This window comes from Sarcophilus harrisii, chromosome 1, assembly GCF_902635505.1.
Source record: "Sarcophilus harrisii chromosome 1, mSarHar1.11, whole genome shotgun sequence".
Lineage (NCBI taxonomy): Eukaryota > Metazoa > Chordata > Mammalia > Dasyuromorphia > Dasyuridae > Sarcophilus > Sarcophilus harrisii.
In genome coordinates, this window is record NC_045426.1 from 700,450,630 (window position 1) to 700,470,247 (window position 19,618).

Genomic DNA, 19,618 nt, shown 5'->3' on the forward strand with positions numbered 1-19,618 from the left:
GCAACCATTGTAGGCAGCGAAGCCGGAAGGGCCGGCCTAAGCGAGGCGACCTCGTCCCTTCCTCCTTCCTCCCCTCCCTCCCCACCCCTTTCCTCCGGTCCCCCGAGGGGGAGCCGCCCCTCTTCCACCATGCCTCGGTAAGCCGGGGCGGGAGAGTGGGGGGGGGGCGGGGTGGGAGGGGGGCATGCGGCTCTCAGCTGGACCTTCCCCTCAAGCCTGCAGCTCTCTGGGCCTCAGTTTCCCTGTTTGTAAATAGCCCGGCGCCCTCGAGCTGTCTGAGCAATGGGTTTGCAGTCGGAGGGCCCCGCCTCCCCGCATTGAGGCGACTTTGGGGGGCCCAACCCCCATTCCTCGGGGACGCTCGAGAGGCAAGGGCTCAGTCCCGAGCCCAGCCCAAGTCAGTGCTCCTGCAGGGGGCGCGGGGCGGGGCCGAGGGGGAGGCGGCTTCTTCCCCCTTCCCACTCCCGGCTGCTCTGGGGGAGGCTCAGAGCGGGCACTGAGCGCTGGGACCGGGAGCCGCCCGTGGGGTCGGAAGCCCACTGGTCCGGGGGATGGGACGCCTTCCTCCTAGCGAATTAGGGTCACTGATACAGCGACTGCTCTGCCTCGCGCCGTGCTGAGCCCTACAGTGGTCTCTGATCCTCCCACCCAACCTCCAGGGAATCGGGTCCCCATTTTACAAAGGGGTAAACTGAGGCAGACCGGGCCGGAGTCACTTGTCCAGGGTCGCGCAGCCAGGAAGTGTCAAGAGGCCGGATTTGAAGTGAGGGTCTCCCAGACTTCAGGCCCGGCTCTCTAGTCCCTCCCCCGCCCGCTGTGCTAAGTTAAAGGGGGGAGAGAGGGGGATGGGCCCCTTCTGCCACTGGTGCCTGTGGGGAATTGAGGGAGTCCCTCAGCCCAGAGGATCAGATGAAGGGGTTGGTTTTGAGGTCTTGCAGGTCTGAGCAAACCAGCTTCTCCGGAGCAGACCTCCCCAAATGTGCCTCGGTAGCTGCATACAGTAAGCGGCTAATAAGTGTTTACAGGCTGATGGAGTCAGCACCTGAACCCTCACTCCCAGGCCCTCCATCCCGTCCCACCCCCACCCCAGCTCTAAAGGATGCTTTATTCTGGGTCTTCTTGGAAACTCAGTGCTTAATTCAGCAAATATTAATGCTTAATGTCCGAAAAGTGGAGTCAGAGAGCTGGAGGCAGAGCAAGGAGCATGTATTAAGCGCCTGTAGTGTGCCAGGGGCCTGGAAAGCAAGTGCACAGAAATCCCGCGCTTGTTCTCCAGGGGCCAAAAAACAAGAGGTTAAATTAGGAGTAAGAGGGAGGCTGGGAAAACAGCTGCTTGCAGAGGCAGGATTTTACTTGAGACTAAAGGCAGGCCAGAGGGAAAGAGTTCCAGGCAAGGGGCAAGACCAGGGCAGATGCCTGGAGGTGGGAGAATCCGCCTGGGTTTTTGTGCACCATGGCAGTAGCCGCCCAGGGAGGGGTTAGGGTGTCACAGACCAGTTGCTGGGGCAGGGGAGAGAGGAGCTCTGGGAAGGGCTTCAGAACCGGCCGCAGGCTTTTCTAGTTGCTCCTAATGTATTAAATGGCAACCTCTGGAGTGGATGCAGGAGTGGGGGGTGAGATGGCAATTGCTGATCATTCCCATCCTGCCCCGATCTTCATGACCCCATCTGGGCTTTCTTGGCAGAGATACTGGAATGGTTGCCATGTGCTTCTCCAGCTTATTTTACAGGCAAGGAAACTGAGGCAAACAGGTGAAGTGACTTGCCCGGGGTCACCCAGCTGAGGGCAGATTTAAGCTCCGGCCCTCGGACTTCAAGGCCTGCTCTCTCCCTCCACCACCTGTTTGCCTTGATATGCCCAATAAGCAGCTGGATATTCGAGACTGGCGATCAGGAAGTTAGAGCTGGCAGATAGGTCTGAGATTCATGTGCAGTGGGTGCTAATTAAATGAGATCACTACAGGAAATAGTGTGTGTGTGTGTGTTTGTGTATATATATGGGGGCAGTGAGGCAGTTAAGGTCAAAGACCTTGTCCAGAGTATTAATAAGTAGTATCTGAGGGCAGATTTGAACCCAGGGCCAGTGCTCTATCTACTGCGCTGCCCACAGCCTCCCTCAGATAGTGTTTAAGGAAAAAGGAAGAAGACGGTCCCTCTTGGGACCTGGGGCCCTGGAGAGAGGCAGAAGGGGGCAATTGTGGTGTTGCGCTAAGTCAGGTCTGAGGCGAGGACGGAGAAGGAGCCGTTCTTCCTGACTTGGTCACTGGGCAGACCCGTTGCAGGAGGATGAGGCCAGATCCTCGGCTGTAGAAGGGAGAAGAAAGAATTGTGAGTATGGCAGGGTTAGGGTGAGAGCCAGAGGGATGGAGGAGCAGGGGGAAGGGAAGCTTCTCACCAAGGGCAGGAAAGAGGAAGCCGGGGGAATTTTGAAGAAAGATGGCAAGGGTAGATGAGCCAGTTAATTAGGGCCCCGTGAAAGGTGCTTGCTAGTCAGAGGCCTCTTGAGGTTTGGGGGGATGTCTAACTTTTTTAGGGGCACCGGGGCGAAAGCATGAGAGTTGGGCTGACGTAGGGCTGGGGGACACCGGGGAGCCCAGAGTTGGTTCACCAAGAAGTCAAGGACGGACAGTGCAGGGAAGTGACTTGCCCAGGTTCACGCTGCTGGGTAAACCTCCTGCCCTGAGCCCCTCTACCTATTTGTCACCGAATGCTCCAGCCTCAGTTTCCTCACCGGTAAAATGGGAGGGTGGGAACAGGCGGGCTTTGCGGTCCCAATTTTGGCCTCTCTGAGCCCCAGCTGTTTGAGGAGCTGCCGAGCAGCCGGCCAGCACCTTATTAGGGCCGGCGCTGCCTCCTCCCCCTGGTTCCCAGCCGGTGCTCAGGAAAGGCTCGTGCCCTTGAGGGGACTCCGGGCCCAGCCCTGGCCGGCCCGGCGGGAAGGTGACCTTTGTCCCACACGCTTCCCTTTAACTTTAATCCCAGCTCGGACCCAGGCTGGGCCTGGCCAGGGCTCCTTTGGGAGCTTGTTTTTTTCCTTTCTCCAACACGTGGAAGTCATAGAGGAAAAAGTCCGAGGGTACTTGCATAATGATTAAAGAGTCAGGTGATTTGGGGACACAAGGAAGCCTTAACCCCTTAAAGCCCGTGCTGGGGGAAACTGGCCCCTTTGAGGCAGGGGGGCAAGGCAGGAGCCAAGTGTCCCCCCCCCCCCCCCCACCGGTGGGCGCCTCGGAGGGGCTGGGATCTGTTTTCAGCCGGAGAACGTGCGTCTGGCCGCCCAGGGGCGCTTTCTCTGGTTCCATTTCCTCTTTATCTTTGGAACAAAACCGAAGCCAATTAAAGGGCTCCGCGCCGCCCCCTGCCCCACGCGAGCTGGCCCTTCACTGGAAGGAGCCAGTCTGCCCGTGCTGGGGGCTGGGGGCCCCTCCGGGGCTTCGGGAGGGCGGCCCCTCAGGCCTCCAATGGTTAAGCGCTCCCAGGGTATTTTTAACCAGCAGGGGCCCTTTCATCAGAAAGTGACATTTGCTGCGCCCGGGAGCCACAGGCGCTCCCCAGCTGACCATGGGCAAGCCGCCGGTCCCGAGCCAGGCCGCCTCCCCGGTAAGTCGGGGGACCCCCGCTTCCCCTTCGCCCACTACAAAGGCCGAGTTGCCCTTGGGAAAGGGGAGCGCGGCTGATCTTGGCAAAAACAGTGTTTCTCTCGTTGGAGCTGAGATTTCCAGGGGAAAGTTGAGTCCTGTTATGCCTAATTAAAAAGAAAGCCAGATCCACCCTCACCACTGGGCAACCCGCCCTGCTGCTGCTTACTATAAATGGGTATCTTACTGGGGCTCCCCTCCCGGGCTCCTGGCTGGCCCCAGAAAGCCTCGGAGGGCACTTCTGGGAAGGAAAAGTTCTGCTTCCGAGCCAGGAAACTATCCACAGCTTTTCTAAACTGCTCTAGCCCGTGGGGTTGAAAAGAAACACCACTTCCACAGGGGTCATTCTGGGAGGGACCCTGGGGGGCCGCCGGCCAGCCTGAGATTCCCCACCGGGGGCTGTTCTGGGAGGTATCCAGCCTGAGCTTCCCCACAAGAGGTCATTCTGGGAGGGATCCAGCCTGAGCTTCCCCACCGGGGGTCATTCCGAGAGGGATCCAGCCTGAGCTTCCCTACAGGGGGTCGTTCTGAGAGGGATCCGCCGGCCCCCACGGGGTCATTCTGAAGGGATCCACGGCTTCCCTACCGGGGCATTCGGAGGGACCCACCGGTTTCCCACCGGGGGTCATTCTGAGAGGGATCCACCGGCTTACCGGGGGTCGTTCGGGAGGGACCCTGGGGCCCTGGCCGCCTGGGCCCCCCGGGGTCATTTGAGAGGGATCCAGCCTGGTTTCCCCACAAAGTCGTTCTGGGAGGGATCCAGCCTGGTTTTACGGGGTGTTCTGGGAGGGTCACCTGAGCTTCACCGGGGTTTCCGAGAGGGGTCAGCCTGGGTTTCCCCACCGGGGTGTTCCGGGAGGTCCAGCCGAGCCCCCACCGGGGGTCGTTCTGGGAGGGATCCAGCCTGAGCTTCCCTGGGGGTCGTTCTGGGAGGGATCCAGCCTGAGCTTTCCCGGGGATCATTCGAGAGGATCCAGCCGAGCTTCCCCACCAGGGGTCGTTCTGAGGGATCGCCTGGCCCCACCGGGGTCGTTCTGGGAGGATCCAGCCTGAGCCCCCCGGGGGTCATTCGAAGGGATCCAGCCTGGGTTTACGTGTTCTGGGAGGATCCAGCCAGCCCCCGAGGGTCATTCTGGGAGGGATCCAGCCTGAGCTTCCCCACCGGGGGGTCATTCTGGGAAGGACCTGGGGGGCCACCGGCCAGCCTGAGCTTCCCCACCGGGGGTCATTCTGAGAGGGATCCAGCCTGAGCTTCCCCACCGGGGGTCATTCTGAGAGGGATCCAGCCTGAGCTTCCCCACCGGGGGTCATTCTGAGAGGGATCCAGCCTGAGCTTCCCTACCGGGGGTCATTCTGAGAGGGATCCCACCTGAGCTTCCCCACCGGGGGTCGTTCTGGGAGGGACCCTGGGGGGCCGCTGGCCAGCCTGAGCTTCCCCACCGGGGGTCATTCTGAGAGGGATCCAGCCTGAGTTTCCCCACCGGGGGTCGTTCTGGGAGGGATCCAGCCTGAGTTTCCCCACCGGGGGTCGTTCTGGGAGGGATCCAGCCTGAGTTTCCCCACCGGGGGTCGTTCTGGGAGGGATCCAGCCTGAGCTTCCTTGGTGCCCCTTGGGGCGGGTGGGAAGTGCCCGATTCCCCCAGGCCCATCCAGGGCTTTGGGAGCTGAGACCTGAGAGGTCCCTGCAGAGCCCCTTCAGAAAAGTTCTGGCTCCAGGGTGAAATGATGTCCCGTTCCCCAGAGTTTGGGAGTGGGGGGGGAGGGCATGGGAAAGAAAGCTCTGATTGTGGAGTTAGCATCTGTTGTTTCCTACCTGGCTGGCAGCCCCCCCCCCACCCCCGTTTTCTCACCTGTAAAGTGGCAGAGCTGGTGTTTTGTAGGGTCCCTTCCAGCTCGAAATCTGCTCCTATGACGCAGGTGCAATATCGATTTGATCTGTTGGCCATCCGAGTTGGATGTCACAAGAGGGATTGTGCCTCCAGCTCCTTGGCTGTTTAGAACTAGGGGTGATGGGATATTGGGCAGCCCAGGCCACAGATGGCCTGAATGGGTGAGGGTGAAGCTGTGAGCAGTGTTATCATGCCCCTTCCCCCAGGAGCTCTCCTTCTGGGATGCTGAGGGAGGAGGAGGAAGAAGAAGCTGCAATAGCCAGGGCTTCCTTCCCCTCTTCCCCGGTACAGAGGCAGCCTTGGGCAACATTTTGAAATCAGAGGCAGAATTGATCTTTGACATCCCTCTCCTCCCTTTCTCTTATCTCCTCATCATCTTCTACCCCAGCCTCCCCACGCCTTCCTGTTGTCCATCTGTGGCTCCCTTGGGTCCCTGTTGCTCAATGTTAAAATGCTAGTGCCATTTAGCCAATTTTCACGTGGCGCAGAGACCAGGGAGGGAGACTCGGCTCCTGAGCCCCCGGCTTCCAATCCTGGCCACCCAGGGGCCGTTGGGATGAGCCGTTTCCAGCTTCTGACCTTAGTTTCCCCATCTGTAACATGAAGGGGATGAAATAGGTGGTGTCTATCTGTCTTTCAATTCTGAGTTCTCTTCTAAGTCTTCCTCTTCTCCTTCCAAACCAGAAGTCCCAGAACTTCCACGGAGCATTAGGGGGAAAGGATTGACTGTGGGGGGTCATCCATAGTTAGAGCAAATGATTTTGGTCAATAAACTTCTAATTAATAGACCATTAGACAGACCCTGGAACACAGTGAAACAGAAAAAATTAACAGTGCTTATTGAATGATATTCTGGGCAGAGGCAGTCCCCATCGGTTTTCTCCTGCTATTCACTATGATTATCTTGCTCCTCTCTCCTCTCCTTCCTCATTCTCTCTCTCTTTCTCTCTCTCTCTCCCTTTCCTCTCTCTGTCCTTCTCTCTCTCCTTCTTTCTCTCTCTCTCTCTCTCTCTCTCTCTCTCTCTCTCTCTCTCTCTCTCCCTCCCTCCCTCCCTCCCTCTCTCCTTCTCTCTCTCTCTCTCTCTGGCAATTGGGGTTATGTGACTTGCCTCTAGGGTCACACAGGTACAAAGTGTTAAGTGTCTGAGGTCAGATTTGAACTCCTGACTTTAGAGCTAGTACTCTAACCACTGTGCCACCTAGCTGTCCCTACTCTTGTCTCTCTTGATGAGCATTTCTGGGACTTTAATTGTCCCAGGACAGGAAATGGCATCAACTTCTGGGGGCAGAGGGAAGCCCACCTCTTGGGAGCTGGCCCACTTTCTCAACTAACCCATCCTGAGGTTCCTTCAAGCTTTCCTGTTTTGTGTAGGTTCCTAGAATGCTGACCTTTGACTTGAGGTCAATCCCACTAACAATTATTAACAAGGTGACCCTGGGGAAAGCCACTAGCTTTCAGGAGCCATTTCCTCAACTGAAAGAGGGGGGTATCCCTTAGAACAGCCACACCTGATACCAATGAGAGGATATTACAATATCTTATATGTTATATAATATACACAAAGCAGGAATTTGGCAAACCTTAGTGTTCTTTTACCTGTTTGGCCAGGTCAGGAAACAATTATTAAGCCCCTACTGTGATGTTGGAGATACAGAGAATTAAAAAACCCAATTTCTGCTTTCGACAAGCTGCCAGTCCATTATCAGCTTCCGAAAGCTCTTCCCCTTCTAAGAAAAACAAACCAAGAAAGACTCCATGAATGATTTCCAGAATATTTTTTTGGGGGAGGGGGCATTATTTTTTCAGGAATACCAAAAAATATTTTCCTGATCTTCCTAAGCTAACTTATTCTTCAGGACAAATGGAAATTCACTAGATTGAGAAGCAGAAAAGAAAAATAACAGCCTGGTATAAGGAATAACTCCTTTACATATTACCCCAAGGCTGGCTTATACTCTTCTGCCCACCACCCTGTGGAGTTGGTGACTCTGTGGGTCTATAATAGCTTGTCCACAGTCACACAGTTCAGTAAGGAGCTGGGGTCCAATCCTGTTGTCTGATATCATAGAGACTGGGAGATCCTCAAGCAAAGGCACCAATTTTGCTTTTTTTTTTTTCTTTTTGTTTAGTATGTGCTGGGCACACAGTAGGTGCTTCATAAATGAGTATTGACTTGTTGATTGACTCTAGACCCAGCCCTCTAGTTTTACCTTTCTTTGCTCAGCACAGTGCTGGGTATACAGTAGGTGCTTCATAAATGACTGTTGAATTGTTGATTGGCTCTAGACCTAGCCCTCTTTTTACTTCCATGGCCACCATGAGTTTGTCCAGGGTTCATTTCCATCTATACCTCTTTCCTCCTGGCCATGAGCCCACAGGGACAGCAGGGCAGAGATTATTACACTTATTTGGCCAGTGAGCAAGCCTGAAAGGGTAAGCTACCTTGCCCAAGACCAATGCCCTGGAGAAAAAAGTGAGTCAGTCAACTTAACCTGGCTGATGACTTCAGGAGCCATCAGCAGCTGCGGTCTCTTTAGGAGAGCCCGTTTTTCCTAACACTGCCCCAATCTACTGCCCTTACTATTTTCTTCTGAGACATCCGTGACAAGGGTGAGTTCTGTCCCCATTTTATGGATTTTAGGAGCCAAAGTCACACAAACTGCTTTGTGTATTTTTGACCCAGCATCTAGCAAATGGTAGAAATATTAGTTCACTGGAAAGGTTCCGTTCTGAAGATAAGCTACTTGTGAAAAGGCTTTGTAAGAAAGAACACTCGGTTCCAAATCAGTTCCGAGTCTGAGGGTAAAGGTGAAGGATGGCTTTACTTTCTGCACCTGTATTTCCAGTGCTTAGCCATCATTTGGCCGGTCAGCAAACATCTGTTAGCCACCTACTAGTGTGCCAGGCTGGATATAGAAACAAGCTAAAGTCAGATCCTGCCCTCAAGGAGCTCGCATTCTAATGGGAAGGCAGCGCACAAAAGGGAGAATGCTGCCTCCTCAGAAACGAAGAAATGGTGAGCTTGGGCAGCTCCCTCAGTGAGGTTCTGGGAAGAGCTTTCTAATTCTAATTGGAGGCTTACAGGAACTTCCATATCTATCTATCTATCTATCTATATCTATATATAGATAGATAGATATAGATATATATATGTAGCTTTAAAGTCTTCAGTGACAGCCACATGAAGAGTATAGAGCAGGAATGAACAAGCCCATTTTACAGATGGAGAAAGGTTCAGAGTGGTTTAGAGAAGGGCCCAGGCTCACTCACATGGGAGTTCAGAGGACATGTCATGAAAATTAGTCTTGGAAGACAGTGGGTCCCCTGGTTGAGCAGCAGAAGCTTTTAAAGATTTTCCCAGTGAAGAAAAAAAAAAAAAAAAGGCAGCACATGGGTGGCATTGGTTTAAGCTTCTGATGTCTGGATCAGGGCATGAAGTTATCAATTTTCCAGTTGCCCAGAGCTGGACTTCCCCCATCCTTTCCCTCCCACTCTCCTACTCTGATGAAGATTCCAGTTTCAGAAAAATGGCTTCTAGCCCCAATCCTTCATTTATAGATAAAGGAGAGGCTTGTTCAAGATTGCACTGAGCTATTATCAATTAGCAGGGTCCATATTATCTTTCTCTCCCCCAAAAAGGTCAATTTGAGGCTGGTTTCCAATACCATTCACATTTATAATATAATTCACATATTATATGTATATATGTATATTTATATATACATATAGATTCATACTATAATTCATATATTCATTCAATGTCATTCATTCATTCCTCTTGATAAACATTGTATGTAAGGCTATGTGCTTGGTAGATACTTAGTTACAGTGGCCCAGCCCTGAGGCTCATGTTCACTATTATAGAATTCCAAACCTGTTCTCATTTCCAAATGATTAGTTCTCTGAAATGAAGTTTCCTTGTTCTTTTTCTGGCTTAATTTCTTCAATCAATGAGCCATTATCAAGCACCTATCAGGGACTGTATTATAAGCACCTACTATGTATTAGGGACTGTATTATAAGCACCTACTATGTATCGGGGACTGTATTATAAGCATCTACTATGTATCGGGGACTGTATTATAAGCACCTACTATGTATCAGGGTCTGTATTAGGAATACAAAAAGGGGAAGAGGCAAAAGCAGTCCCTGCTGTCCAGGAGTTTACATTCTAATAACAAAGACATATATAAGTACATAGGTAGGGATATATGCTATATATGCACACAGATAGGAGGTGAAGGGATTGAACGGAGAGCAAGGAAGCGCTAAAATCTGGAAGGCACGAGGGCTTTTGAGACATAGGCAGGGAGGAAGGAGGGAGGACATATCAGGCACGAGATCTAGTCAGGGCAAGGACAGGATAGGAGATCAGAGGAGCAGAGCTTAAAGAAGGAACCCAGGGGTCACTGAGTCCATTTCCTCAAAGATGGTGGTTCAGTCATTTTCTAGTTGACTTTTCATGACTCTGTTTGGGGAAGAGTTACTAGAGTGGTTTGTCATTTTACAGATGGGGAAACTGAGGCAAATAGGGTGAAGTGACTTGCCCAACTATAGTAAATGTCAAGCTGGTTTTGAACTTTCTGACTCCAGTTCTGCACGCAAATCTTTTTTTTTTCAAGTTTATTATAGTTATTTTTTTCTCAAAGAACAATCACCACAAAAAAAGAACAAAGAAATTCCTTAATCCATAGGCTGGCAAAAACAAGTTTCCATATTAGTCAAAAATGTATTTCTCTCTCTGCATCTTAAGTTTATCACCTTTCTATCAGGAGGCAAGCAATGAATTTCATCTTTACTTTTTGGATTTGTAGTATTATTGCATTGCATTCACAAGTCTTACTCCCAATCCTGAGCATTTTCTGCTGTGCTGTATATGAGAAACTATCAATCGGTCATCAAATATTAAGTGCCTATTTAATAGGTCGTGTACAAGACATCAAGAATATAAAGACAAGAGAAAGATCCCTGTCTTTAGGCTCCTTACATTCTAATGGGCTTGGGGGAGCAACAGCTACATATCTCTGGGTATATACAAGTTGGGTTTACAAAGTGTTTTATCTCATTTGTTTTTCCCAGCAACCTGAGAAGGGTAGTGCTATTATTGTCCCCCATTTTAGATAAGGAAATTGAAGACTAGATTGGTTAAACTATTTGCCCAAGGTCACACGGAGTAAATATGTTGACATACATTAGCCTTGGACGGAAGGATGTGCACAGATTGTGGACCAGACTGTGCTCCAGAGGTTGACAAGGTAGGGCAGAGTCAGATTGTATAGGAAGGCAAACATTATAGTTGACTTCTGTAGATGAGAGTCCCCTGGATATATTGGGTAGGGGAGTGATAGGTACGATAGATTAGCACTTTGGGAAAATCACTTTGTCACCCGAGTGCTGATAGATTGGAAGAGGAAGAGGCTTGAAGGAGGAAGACCAATTGGGAGTCCACTGTTATGAATCTAAGGTGAACCGTGGCCTGAGCTAGCTAGGATGGAATGCCTTGTCCAAGCCGGTGTGAATTGCCCAAGACTTGTTTTCTCTGGTTTAACCAGTGACTCAGTACTTTCATGTAAGGATGGTTCTGCTCTAAGCTCTGGATCTTATTTAAGCTCTTCCCAATAGAAAAACACCCCCATGTTTAGATTGCAGCAATCCTAGAGAGGTCTTCTTTTCTAGTACTTTGGCAACTAAGTACCATTCTATACTTCTGAAGACTCATTATCGGTAATGGATTATTTAGCCGTGGCAAATCGTGAATAAAAGGAAAAATAAAAATAATTCTCATTCCCAAACTTCCTTTGACATTGGCCTCCAAAATGGTAGGAGGAAAATGGGTCAAGAAGGTTCTAATAAAAATAATTCTCATTCCCAAACTTCCTTCCACATTAGCCTCCAAAGTGTTAGGGGGGAAAATGGGTCGAGGGCTCTAATAAAAATAACTCGTTCCCAAACTTCCTTCCACATTAGCCTCCAAAGTGTTAGGGGGGAAAATGGGTCAAGAGGGCTCTAATAAAAATAACTCGTTCCCAAATTTCCTTCCACATTAGCCTCCAAAGTGTTAGGAGGGAAAATGAGTCAAGAGGGTTCTAATAAAAATAATTCTCATTCACAAACTTCCTTCCACATTGGCCTCCAAAGTGTTAGGGGGAAAATGGGTCAAGAGGGCTCTAATAAAAATAACTCTCATTCACAAACTTCCTTCCACACTGGCCTCCAAGGTGCTAGGGGGAAAATAGGTCAAGAGGGCTCTAAGAATCATATCATTTGTAGATCATTTACAAATGATAACTGAACCGTTGGAGCTTCAGGTGTGAGCTGATGATCTCTGTTTATTGATGCATGAACAAACATACTGTTGGACTTAGTGGGAGACCTCCCATGTGCTACAAAGAGCTTCTCTGGAAGAAGAAGAGCTACTGATGGGTTTCAGTCTTCACTGAGACCTTGAAGTGTTTTAAAAAAATACTGAGCATAAATTCTAGGACTCTGACTAACCAGTTATTTTTCCTTCAAAAAACTTTCATATCTTTCAATTGCAACTCAGTAATTTTTTAAAAATCATAGAAGAATTATAAAATAAGCATAAAGATAATATGTGCTTAGCAGTTTGAAGATTTGCAAAGTGCCATAACATATATTAGCCTATTGTCTTCTCATAACATCCCAGGAAGGTGGGTGTTCATTTTATCCTCGTTACAGATGGGGAAACTGAGACTGACTTGCTCAGGGTCACATAGCTAGTTTACCAAGCAGAATTCAAAATCAGAACACTCTAGTCACTACCCTCCAGAAAATCTAAAACAATCTTATTTTTTACATGATTTTACCACTTAATGTGAAAGTAACATGTAGAATGTTAATGTCTCTTAATAAGATGCATCCATAATTGCCCCAGACTACTTTGATCCAATTTTAACTCAGTTTTATTTTTTAATTATCAGGCCTCTTTTTTCTTCTCCATTTTCTCTCCATTAAAAAAAACCCCAAAGCTTCAAGCAAAAAAATTTTTTAATGGGGGGAGGGAACAATTCCTATTGTCTGCTTTCATTTAATCTGTTTTTGAGCCTGATGTTATTGGTAGGATAGGGGAATGAATAGTGTGCTGAGAATTCAGAAATCTGGGTCCAATTGTGACTCTGACCTAAAAGACTCCATGACTTTGGGCATGTCACTTTCCTTATCAGGGCCACATAGAAAGATCAGACTATATATTTTCTAAAGGTCCATTCCAGCCTTAAATCTAAGATGATTTTTTGAGCACAGAAAAATTAAATTTCTGCCTCACCCCACACTGGGAACTCATGGTTAATTCTCCACTTAAAATGGTTAATTTTTTTTTTTTCACAATTCACAATGTTCCCTGGCACTCTGTGATCTTCCAAAGTAAAAAAAAGAAAGCTGTTAAGATTTATTTCTAGAAAATAAATAATTTCTTACAAAATTATAAAGTACCAAATTAACAAAACAAGAGATAGATAATTAAACAATCCAGTCTCAGAAAATGAAATTTAACAAACTGAAAATGATTTGGGGGTGGAGGAACCCACTGATCCAGGCCCAGATTTGTAAGTAAATTCTATTGATCATTTCAAGAGGAATGAATACAAAAATGAATAACTGAGAAATTTATTTTTATGAAATAAATATAGTCTTGATACCCAAACCAGGAAGCAATAAAGTAGGAAAAGAAGACCCTATTAGGGTCAGAGCCACAACTAGACCCTGTATTTCCCAACTCTCAGGTTTTTTTCTTCAAGATTTTGTTTGTCTTTATTTCTTCTCTCCTTAACCTTTGAAAAGGATAGGATTCTGATAGAATGATATTCTGTTCTTTCCAATTCAAACATAAACACTTCATCGTCATTTAGACCTGTCAGGTTGTTTCAAGTTGTTTAAACTTTCTTTTCTCACTGGTGATCAGCACAGTGTTCTTTCTCTGATCCCACCCATGGCACAAAAACAGGTTAAACAGAACCAGACATTTTTGGTCGCGTGTCCAAAAATAGCTCAATGTAATTTATATTGATAAAATAATTTAAGCAAAATTGTAGCAAAAGGATAACTAATTTAGAAATTATTTCTTCTAATTACTTCTTCCCTCAAAAAGCTTAATTATTTCTTAGCTTTAAGACCCAATGCTTGGAGCAGAGTCGTCCTTAGGTGAAAAAACTTAATTGAATCATAGAAACTTAGGCTTCTCTGATGCTTTACCTCCTAGAAGAATCTGAATTCTAAAGAAAAATATTCTGTTTTATTTGATTCCTTTGTCATATTTGGTAATGGACACAATGGAGATCTGGGTCAACATTGACCAAGTCTGCCTTGGGATCTCCAGTAATTTCCTTGTTGGACATTCTTATCAGGAACCTACCTGACTTTCTGAGAACCTCTCTTCCTCATCAGCTCTTCTTCCCTCTCTGGAGAATAGGGAGTCTTCCACCACCTCAGCCTTTCCAAGAATACAAGCTTTCACAGAGAGGGTTTTGTGCGTGCCCCAGGAAGTGTTAGACATTGGAATGAGTTTGGCCTGGGCCCCAGACCTGGAGGTTAACCCTTTAAGTACCCTCTTTTCCCCTCTATCTCCTCATCTCTGGTTGAAGAATTGAAAGCCTGCCCAGGGGAGCCTGTTATTAATCTTCTGAGTGATGTGACCAGCTCCCTTTGGGGCAGTGACTTATGAGAGTGACCAATGGTAACCATTTCGGTTCATTTTTCATTCATTTGGGCAGGAAGCGTTCAATGTCTGTGCCTCGTTCTTTGGGTTTAGAATGGGGCTGCACCCAACTGATGATCTCTGGCAGTTTTTGATGAAACAATAATAAGAATACGGTACTGGGGAGCCACGAGGGACTAAGAGGCAACCTCTGGTTGAGCACTGACTGCCTAGCAAGGAGATCTAAGTTCTACCCCATATTCAGAAGCTCTAGGATCTCTTCCATCTCCGAGACTTCAGAATACTTTATGATCTTGTCAAGGAAGTCAGTTTCTCTTCCTCTTTAAAACGGAGGGTTTGGGTATCCTGCTTAGTGTGTAGGGAGACAAACCACTAATATAACTAGCCATGATGCAAAGTTAAATATTTCTTGAGTCCAGGAGAGAGTTTGGAAGGAAATCTGCAGATTTGAGCAGAGCTTGTGCTTGGTGAGTGACAGTTGGGAACACTCCCTCCTGGGATTTTTTCCGTAATGCATTATAACTACTTTAACTATATAAAAGCCCCTCCCCCCCCCAGGTCCTGAAGGAGATGCTCTCTTTAGATGACAAGACCCCTGCCCCTTGAAATTTGTGGCTTAGTAGGACAACCATGCACACTAACAGGCCCTACTGACTGCACAGCACAGCCTGGGGAGACCAGGACTGGAACCAGGAAGATCTGCTTGAAATCTTCCCTCTGGCATGTACAAAACTGAACGGCCCCAAACAAGGGCTTCCCAGTAAAAGGCTTTCCCCTTTTTCCTTTTCATGAGTATAAGTTGCAAAAATGGTTTCAGATTAGGGTGATTTCTTTACTGATGAAATTACCCACCCATCCCCCCCCCAATGCTAAGTATATCGATGAAAAACAAAAACTCGATAAAGTCCAGTGTGGGTGAGAGGGGCCTGTTTGAGCCTCAGTTCCTCATCTGGAAAATGGGGATAATATTTTTATATGACACTTTGCAAACCTAGATGCCAGTTATTTTCCTCAGTTCCTCATCTGGAAAATGGGGATAATATTTTTATATGACACTTTGCAAACCTAGATGCCAATTATTTTTATTATTAGTATCATTGGCAAAAGCCTGGTGGTGGTTAGGTAATAAGAACATAGCCCAATTTGTCAGGCTGTGATATAGTTTAGATTGGTGCCAGATTGTGGAGAGCCTTGAATAGCAAGCAGAATTTGGACCTGATGGAGTAGCCTTTGTACAGAAAAGTTTGAAAGTTCTACAGTGATGAGACGAGCTTCTGTCCTGACTGTGCCTCTGATACTCTGTGTGACCTTAAGCAAGACTCTGTCCCCTAACTGGAACCTAGTGTCCTTTTCTTTAAAACGAATGAATTGAAAAAAATTTTAATTTTAAAAATGAAAAAAAAATAAATGGTTGCATATTATTCTGACACAGGTCAGCTTTATCATGATCTTAGAGGGGTCCAGTATGCAAAAAAAGGCCTAAGACCCCCCTGGAAATAGCTCTTTAGGAGATACAGTGGCTAGAGCCTCAAGCCTGAAGTCAGAAAGACCTGAGTTCAAATAAGGCTTCTAACAGTTACAGTGTGACCTTGACCAAGTCACTTACCTGTCTGCCTCTGTTCCTTCAACTGTAAAATGGGGATAAAAATAGCACCTACCTCCAGGATGTTTTTGTGAAGATCAGATGGGATAATATTTGTAAAAAGTGCTTAGTACAGTATTTGGCACCTAGTAGGTACTTTATAAATACATATTCCTTTTTCTTTTCTTCTCTTTGAGGTATAGCACCTATCTCCAAGGGTTTTGTGAGGATCAGATAGAATAATATTTGTTAAAAAAAAAAAAAGGTGCTCAGTGCAATATTTGGCACCTAGTAGGTGCTTTATAAATACTTACTGCCTTTTCTCTCCTCCTCTTTCAAGAATAGCATCTACCTCCAGAGTATTTTTGTGAGAATCAGATGGGATAATATTTGTAAAAAGTGCTTAATATAGTATTTGGCACATAGTAGGTTTTTCTTCTCTTTGCATGGAGTAAGCACTTAATAAAAATGTTTTTATTCATTTGCATAATGAATTACTTAAGGTTTTGTGACTCTGGGCTGATCATTATCTCAAAGGGAGTGAGCTCCACCTGTAATGCCCCTTAGAACTCTTCCCCCTACCTCCCGAGTTCCTTTGGGCTCTGTAGATCGGTGACTGCCCCAGTAGCTTGCTTGCCTCTCTGCGTAAAGGAACCCAGATGGGATCACGGTTTAAAGAGTCCGGATCAGAACTCTGTGTCTCTGAATGTGTAAACTGGGGGTTGCCCCATCTGCTGGCCAGTGGCCTGGGAGCGGAGCCACTCACGAACTGCTTCTCCCCATCCCATTTACCCCTCGCCGGTTTTATGTCCAGTTTGGGCTGGGGTTGCCCTGCCTGTCAGGGACCTATCTCCCCAAGTACTTTTATCTGGTAAAGTGTGAGCCGGGAAAGATGAAAAGCCTTCAACAGGGTTATGGGCATGTGTGTATGAAGTAGGTCTAAGGTCCAAAGGTGTGGCCAGCTGAGCTAGGGAAGCAGGTGTTCCCACCTTCAGGGCCTCAGGCCTCCTAGCAGAATTAGCTGGGGCTTCTGGCCTTGGGGGAGGCCAAGATTGAAGGAAGGACTTGATTGAATACTTGTGAGACAACTATCCTCAGTGGAAACTGGCTGGATTTCACAACCCCTTAGCCAGCCTGCCCTCACCCAGATCCTTCCCACATGGCCTGATACAGAGGCAAGGCTCCCTATAGAAAGGTGGCCATTGTGGCGTGGCTGCGGGAGACTGGGGAGCCCAGTCCCAGGATGGTATGAGCGGGGCCCACCTCGGTAAGTCTGGTCTTTGTTCCTACGGGGCAGGCGCTCCTCTGGTGGAGTAACTAAAGGGAGCTTGGCCATGGACGCAGAGGTGGGGTCAGGCTCTCTTTTGAGCCAAAGCTCGATCTCTCTGTTCTTCTCCTTCCTGGGCTTTGTAAACCTTAAAATGATCTTCAAATAGTTGTTACTATATGGGGGAAGAGGAGGCTGATGGTTAATGGTGAACACAGATTGGACTAGCACACAGAAAACCCAGGCATTCTGGGCGGCTGCACAACCTTGGACCAGTGCCTTTACTTCTTATCTCTGAAATGGGAACCATCCTTTGAGATCATGATGAGAAAATGACTAAAATCAGAATTATTGTGGATACTAATTTGACAGACAGTGATCAGTTAACATGCACTCCCTCTACTCGCCCCTTAAGTCTTTAGAAGTATGATAGCATCAGAAATTTCTAAAATCCCCTCTTCCCAGCCATTGATTTCCTTTCTTGCTGTGGTATTGGCTCATGTTCCTTTTGTCAATGAGAAATCACGGCCATGGAACTGGCAGCTGTTGCCAGCGTTCATTTTGCAATAAATAAAAATAGCTTCCATGGGTCCTGGTGTTTTCAGGTCAGTGAAGGGCAAAAGTATGGGCTGAAAAGAGGCTTTCTTCAGAGGCTTGTGTCTGCCTTTCTGAGGCCTCCGGTCTACCTGATATGTTAGCTCTGGTTGAGACTGTGGTCTTCTGGGCAAGGCAGAGAAATCACTGGCTTTGGTATTGGTCCTTCCTCCGGTGTGCCCCTGATAAAGCAGAGGTCCTTGTGGGATTACATAGGTTTGGTGAGGGGTAGAGACAGGGAAGTGAGATGCCTGGCCATGATCACCAGAAATTCGTGAAGATTCAGAAATGAGAACCCGGATTTCCCCTTCTCGGAATTGCTTTGTTCTTCCTGCTACACAGCCTGGAGTTCTCGGTCTCTGGCTAGAACTGGGGGAGAGGTGATTGCTTCTTTATTCCATCCACTTCTTCCCCTCTAACCTGGTCAAATAGGACTGTTTCTGATCTCTGATGTTGGATGGACACTTCGGCTGCTTCCCAGTGAATCTCTTTGTAGAAAGGAGACAGGATAAGGCAAAGATGCCAGGAGTTTCTTGAGAGTAGAAGGCTCAGGAACACTTCTTCTCGTGGATGTGTGGTTTATAAAATACTTCCTTGGAAGTATTCTTCTTTCTTTCTTTCTTTCCTTCCTCCTTTCTTCCTTTCTTCCCTTCTTTCTTTTCTTTTCTTTTCTTCTTTATTTCTCTCTTTCTTTCTTTTTCTTTCTCTTTCTTTCTTTCTCTTTCTATCTATTTATTTATTCATTCATTCCTCTTTATTGCCACTCTAAATTAGAACATTTATGGGCAAGGACAATGCCCATAGAGGTTGAGACCTCTAACTCATAATTCAGACCTCCACAACCTCTCTTAGACTCTGTTTCCTCAGCAAAAGTATACTAGTGGGGGATCTCAACCTCCTTCTCTCAGAACTAGATAAATCTAAACACAAAATAAACAAGAAAGAAGTTAAGGAGGTGAAGAGAATTTTAGAAAAGTTAGCTATGATTGATCTTTGGAGACTCGGTTTCCTGAACTAAATGAGGGTGGGACCCTTTCCACTAGCTGAGGATGTAATGGAAAAGATAACTGACCTCCCAGTCTAAAGATTTTTATTCCAGAACCCATTCTCATCCTAGCTGGGGATGGTAATCCCCTTCATTTCCCGGAGGCTCAATTATCTCCTCTGTGAAATGGATATATTAATAATTGTTATTACTTAATTCACCAGGTAGTTGTAAGGAGAGAACTTTGCAAATTTTAAAATTAAATTTAATTAATTAAAAATACTTTTAATTTTTCTTAACTTCTGATGTGTTTTTTCCCATATTCTTTGTGAACTTTTGTGTCTTCTGCAAAGGCAAACTGATTTTAATAATAGCCATAGGATAACCTAATTCTAGGAAAGTCTGTGTCCAAATAATTGAGCCACCTAGGCGCATTCTCATTTGTTTTACCCCCTTTCTCCTGTTTTCCCTCGAAAGCTGTTGAGGTTGGAATCGGGGACCCCTCCCCTTGCTGGCTATTCTGCTTCCCACAGTCTCTGTTCAGATGCTTTGCCTCTGGGTGCCCAACTTGGCTCTGCCTCCCTGACCCAGCTTGCCCTCCCACTGCTTGCCCTCTCCCAGACAGGCACACAACATGCTTGAGGCTTTTAAAGAGCCTCCCTTTCCCACGTCTTCCCCCTCTGGATCTCGAGGGGATTTCAGATGTCTGAAACGACAGCTTTGCAGATCCCAGGGACTGGGCTGAGGGCCTAGCGCCTCTGTTACTCACTGGCAATGGCCTCTTGGTTCTTGTGCATGATTATTGAATATCCACAAAAGAAGCAGTGATAGCCAGAAACCAGGCTGGCTTCCTCAGGAACAGCTCATGCCAGACCAACCCCTGTGCCGTTTGTCTGGGTGACAAGTGAGGCGATAAGAGTCTTTCCGTCATCTGTCCTGGTCAGAACACCCTGAGAGTACCAGCTTACCAGGGCACCATGTTAGAGCCA

General features: G+C 47.5%; 1 protein-coding gene across 8 annotated transcripts in view; it reads left to right on the plus strand.

Moving 5' to 3' along the window:
• Positions 1-19,618, plus strand: part of ACACB (acetyl-CoA carboxylase beta) — a 117,811-nt gene that overhangs the window by 949 nt on the left and 97,244 nt on the right. For 2 of the 8 annotated variants that reach the window (XM_031948757.1, XM_031948762.1), the window contains exon 1: positions 10-137. The exons of 1 other annotated variant lie outside the window; for it this stretch is intronic. Coding sequence is in view for 1 of the 7 variants with exons in the window: in XM_031948763.1 (XP_031804623.1) it covers positions 3,461-3,599 (139 nt within the window). In the remaining 6 variants the exon portion in view is untranslated. Of the gene's footprint in view, positions 1-9; positions 138-2,234; positions 2,328-3,400; positions 3,600-17,034; positions 17,051-19,618 lie in introns of those variants that run through there. 5 more of the 8 variants (XM_031948765.1, XM_031948759.1, XM_031948763.1 and 2 more) reach the window with 5 other exon arrangements.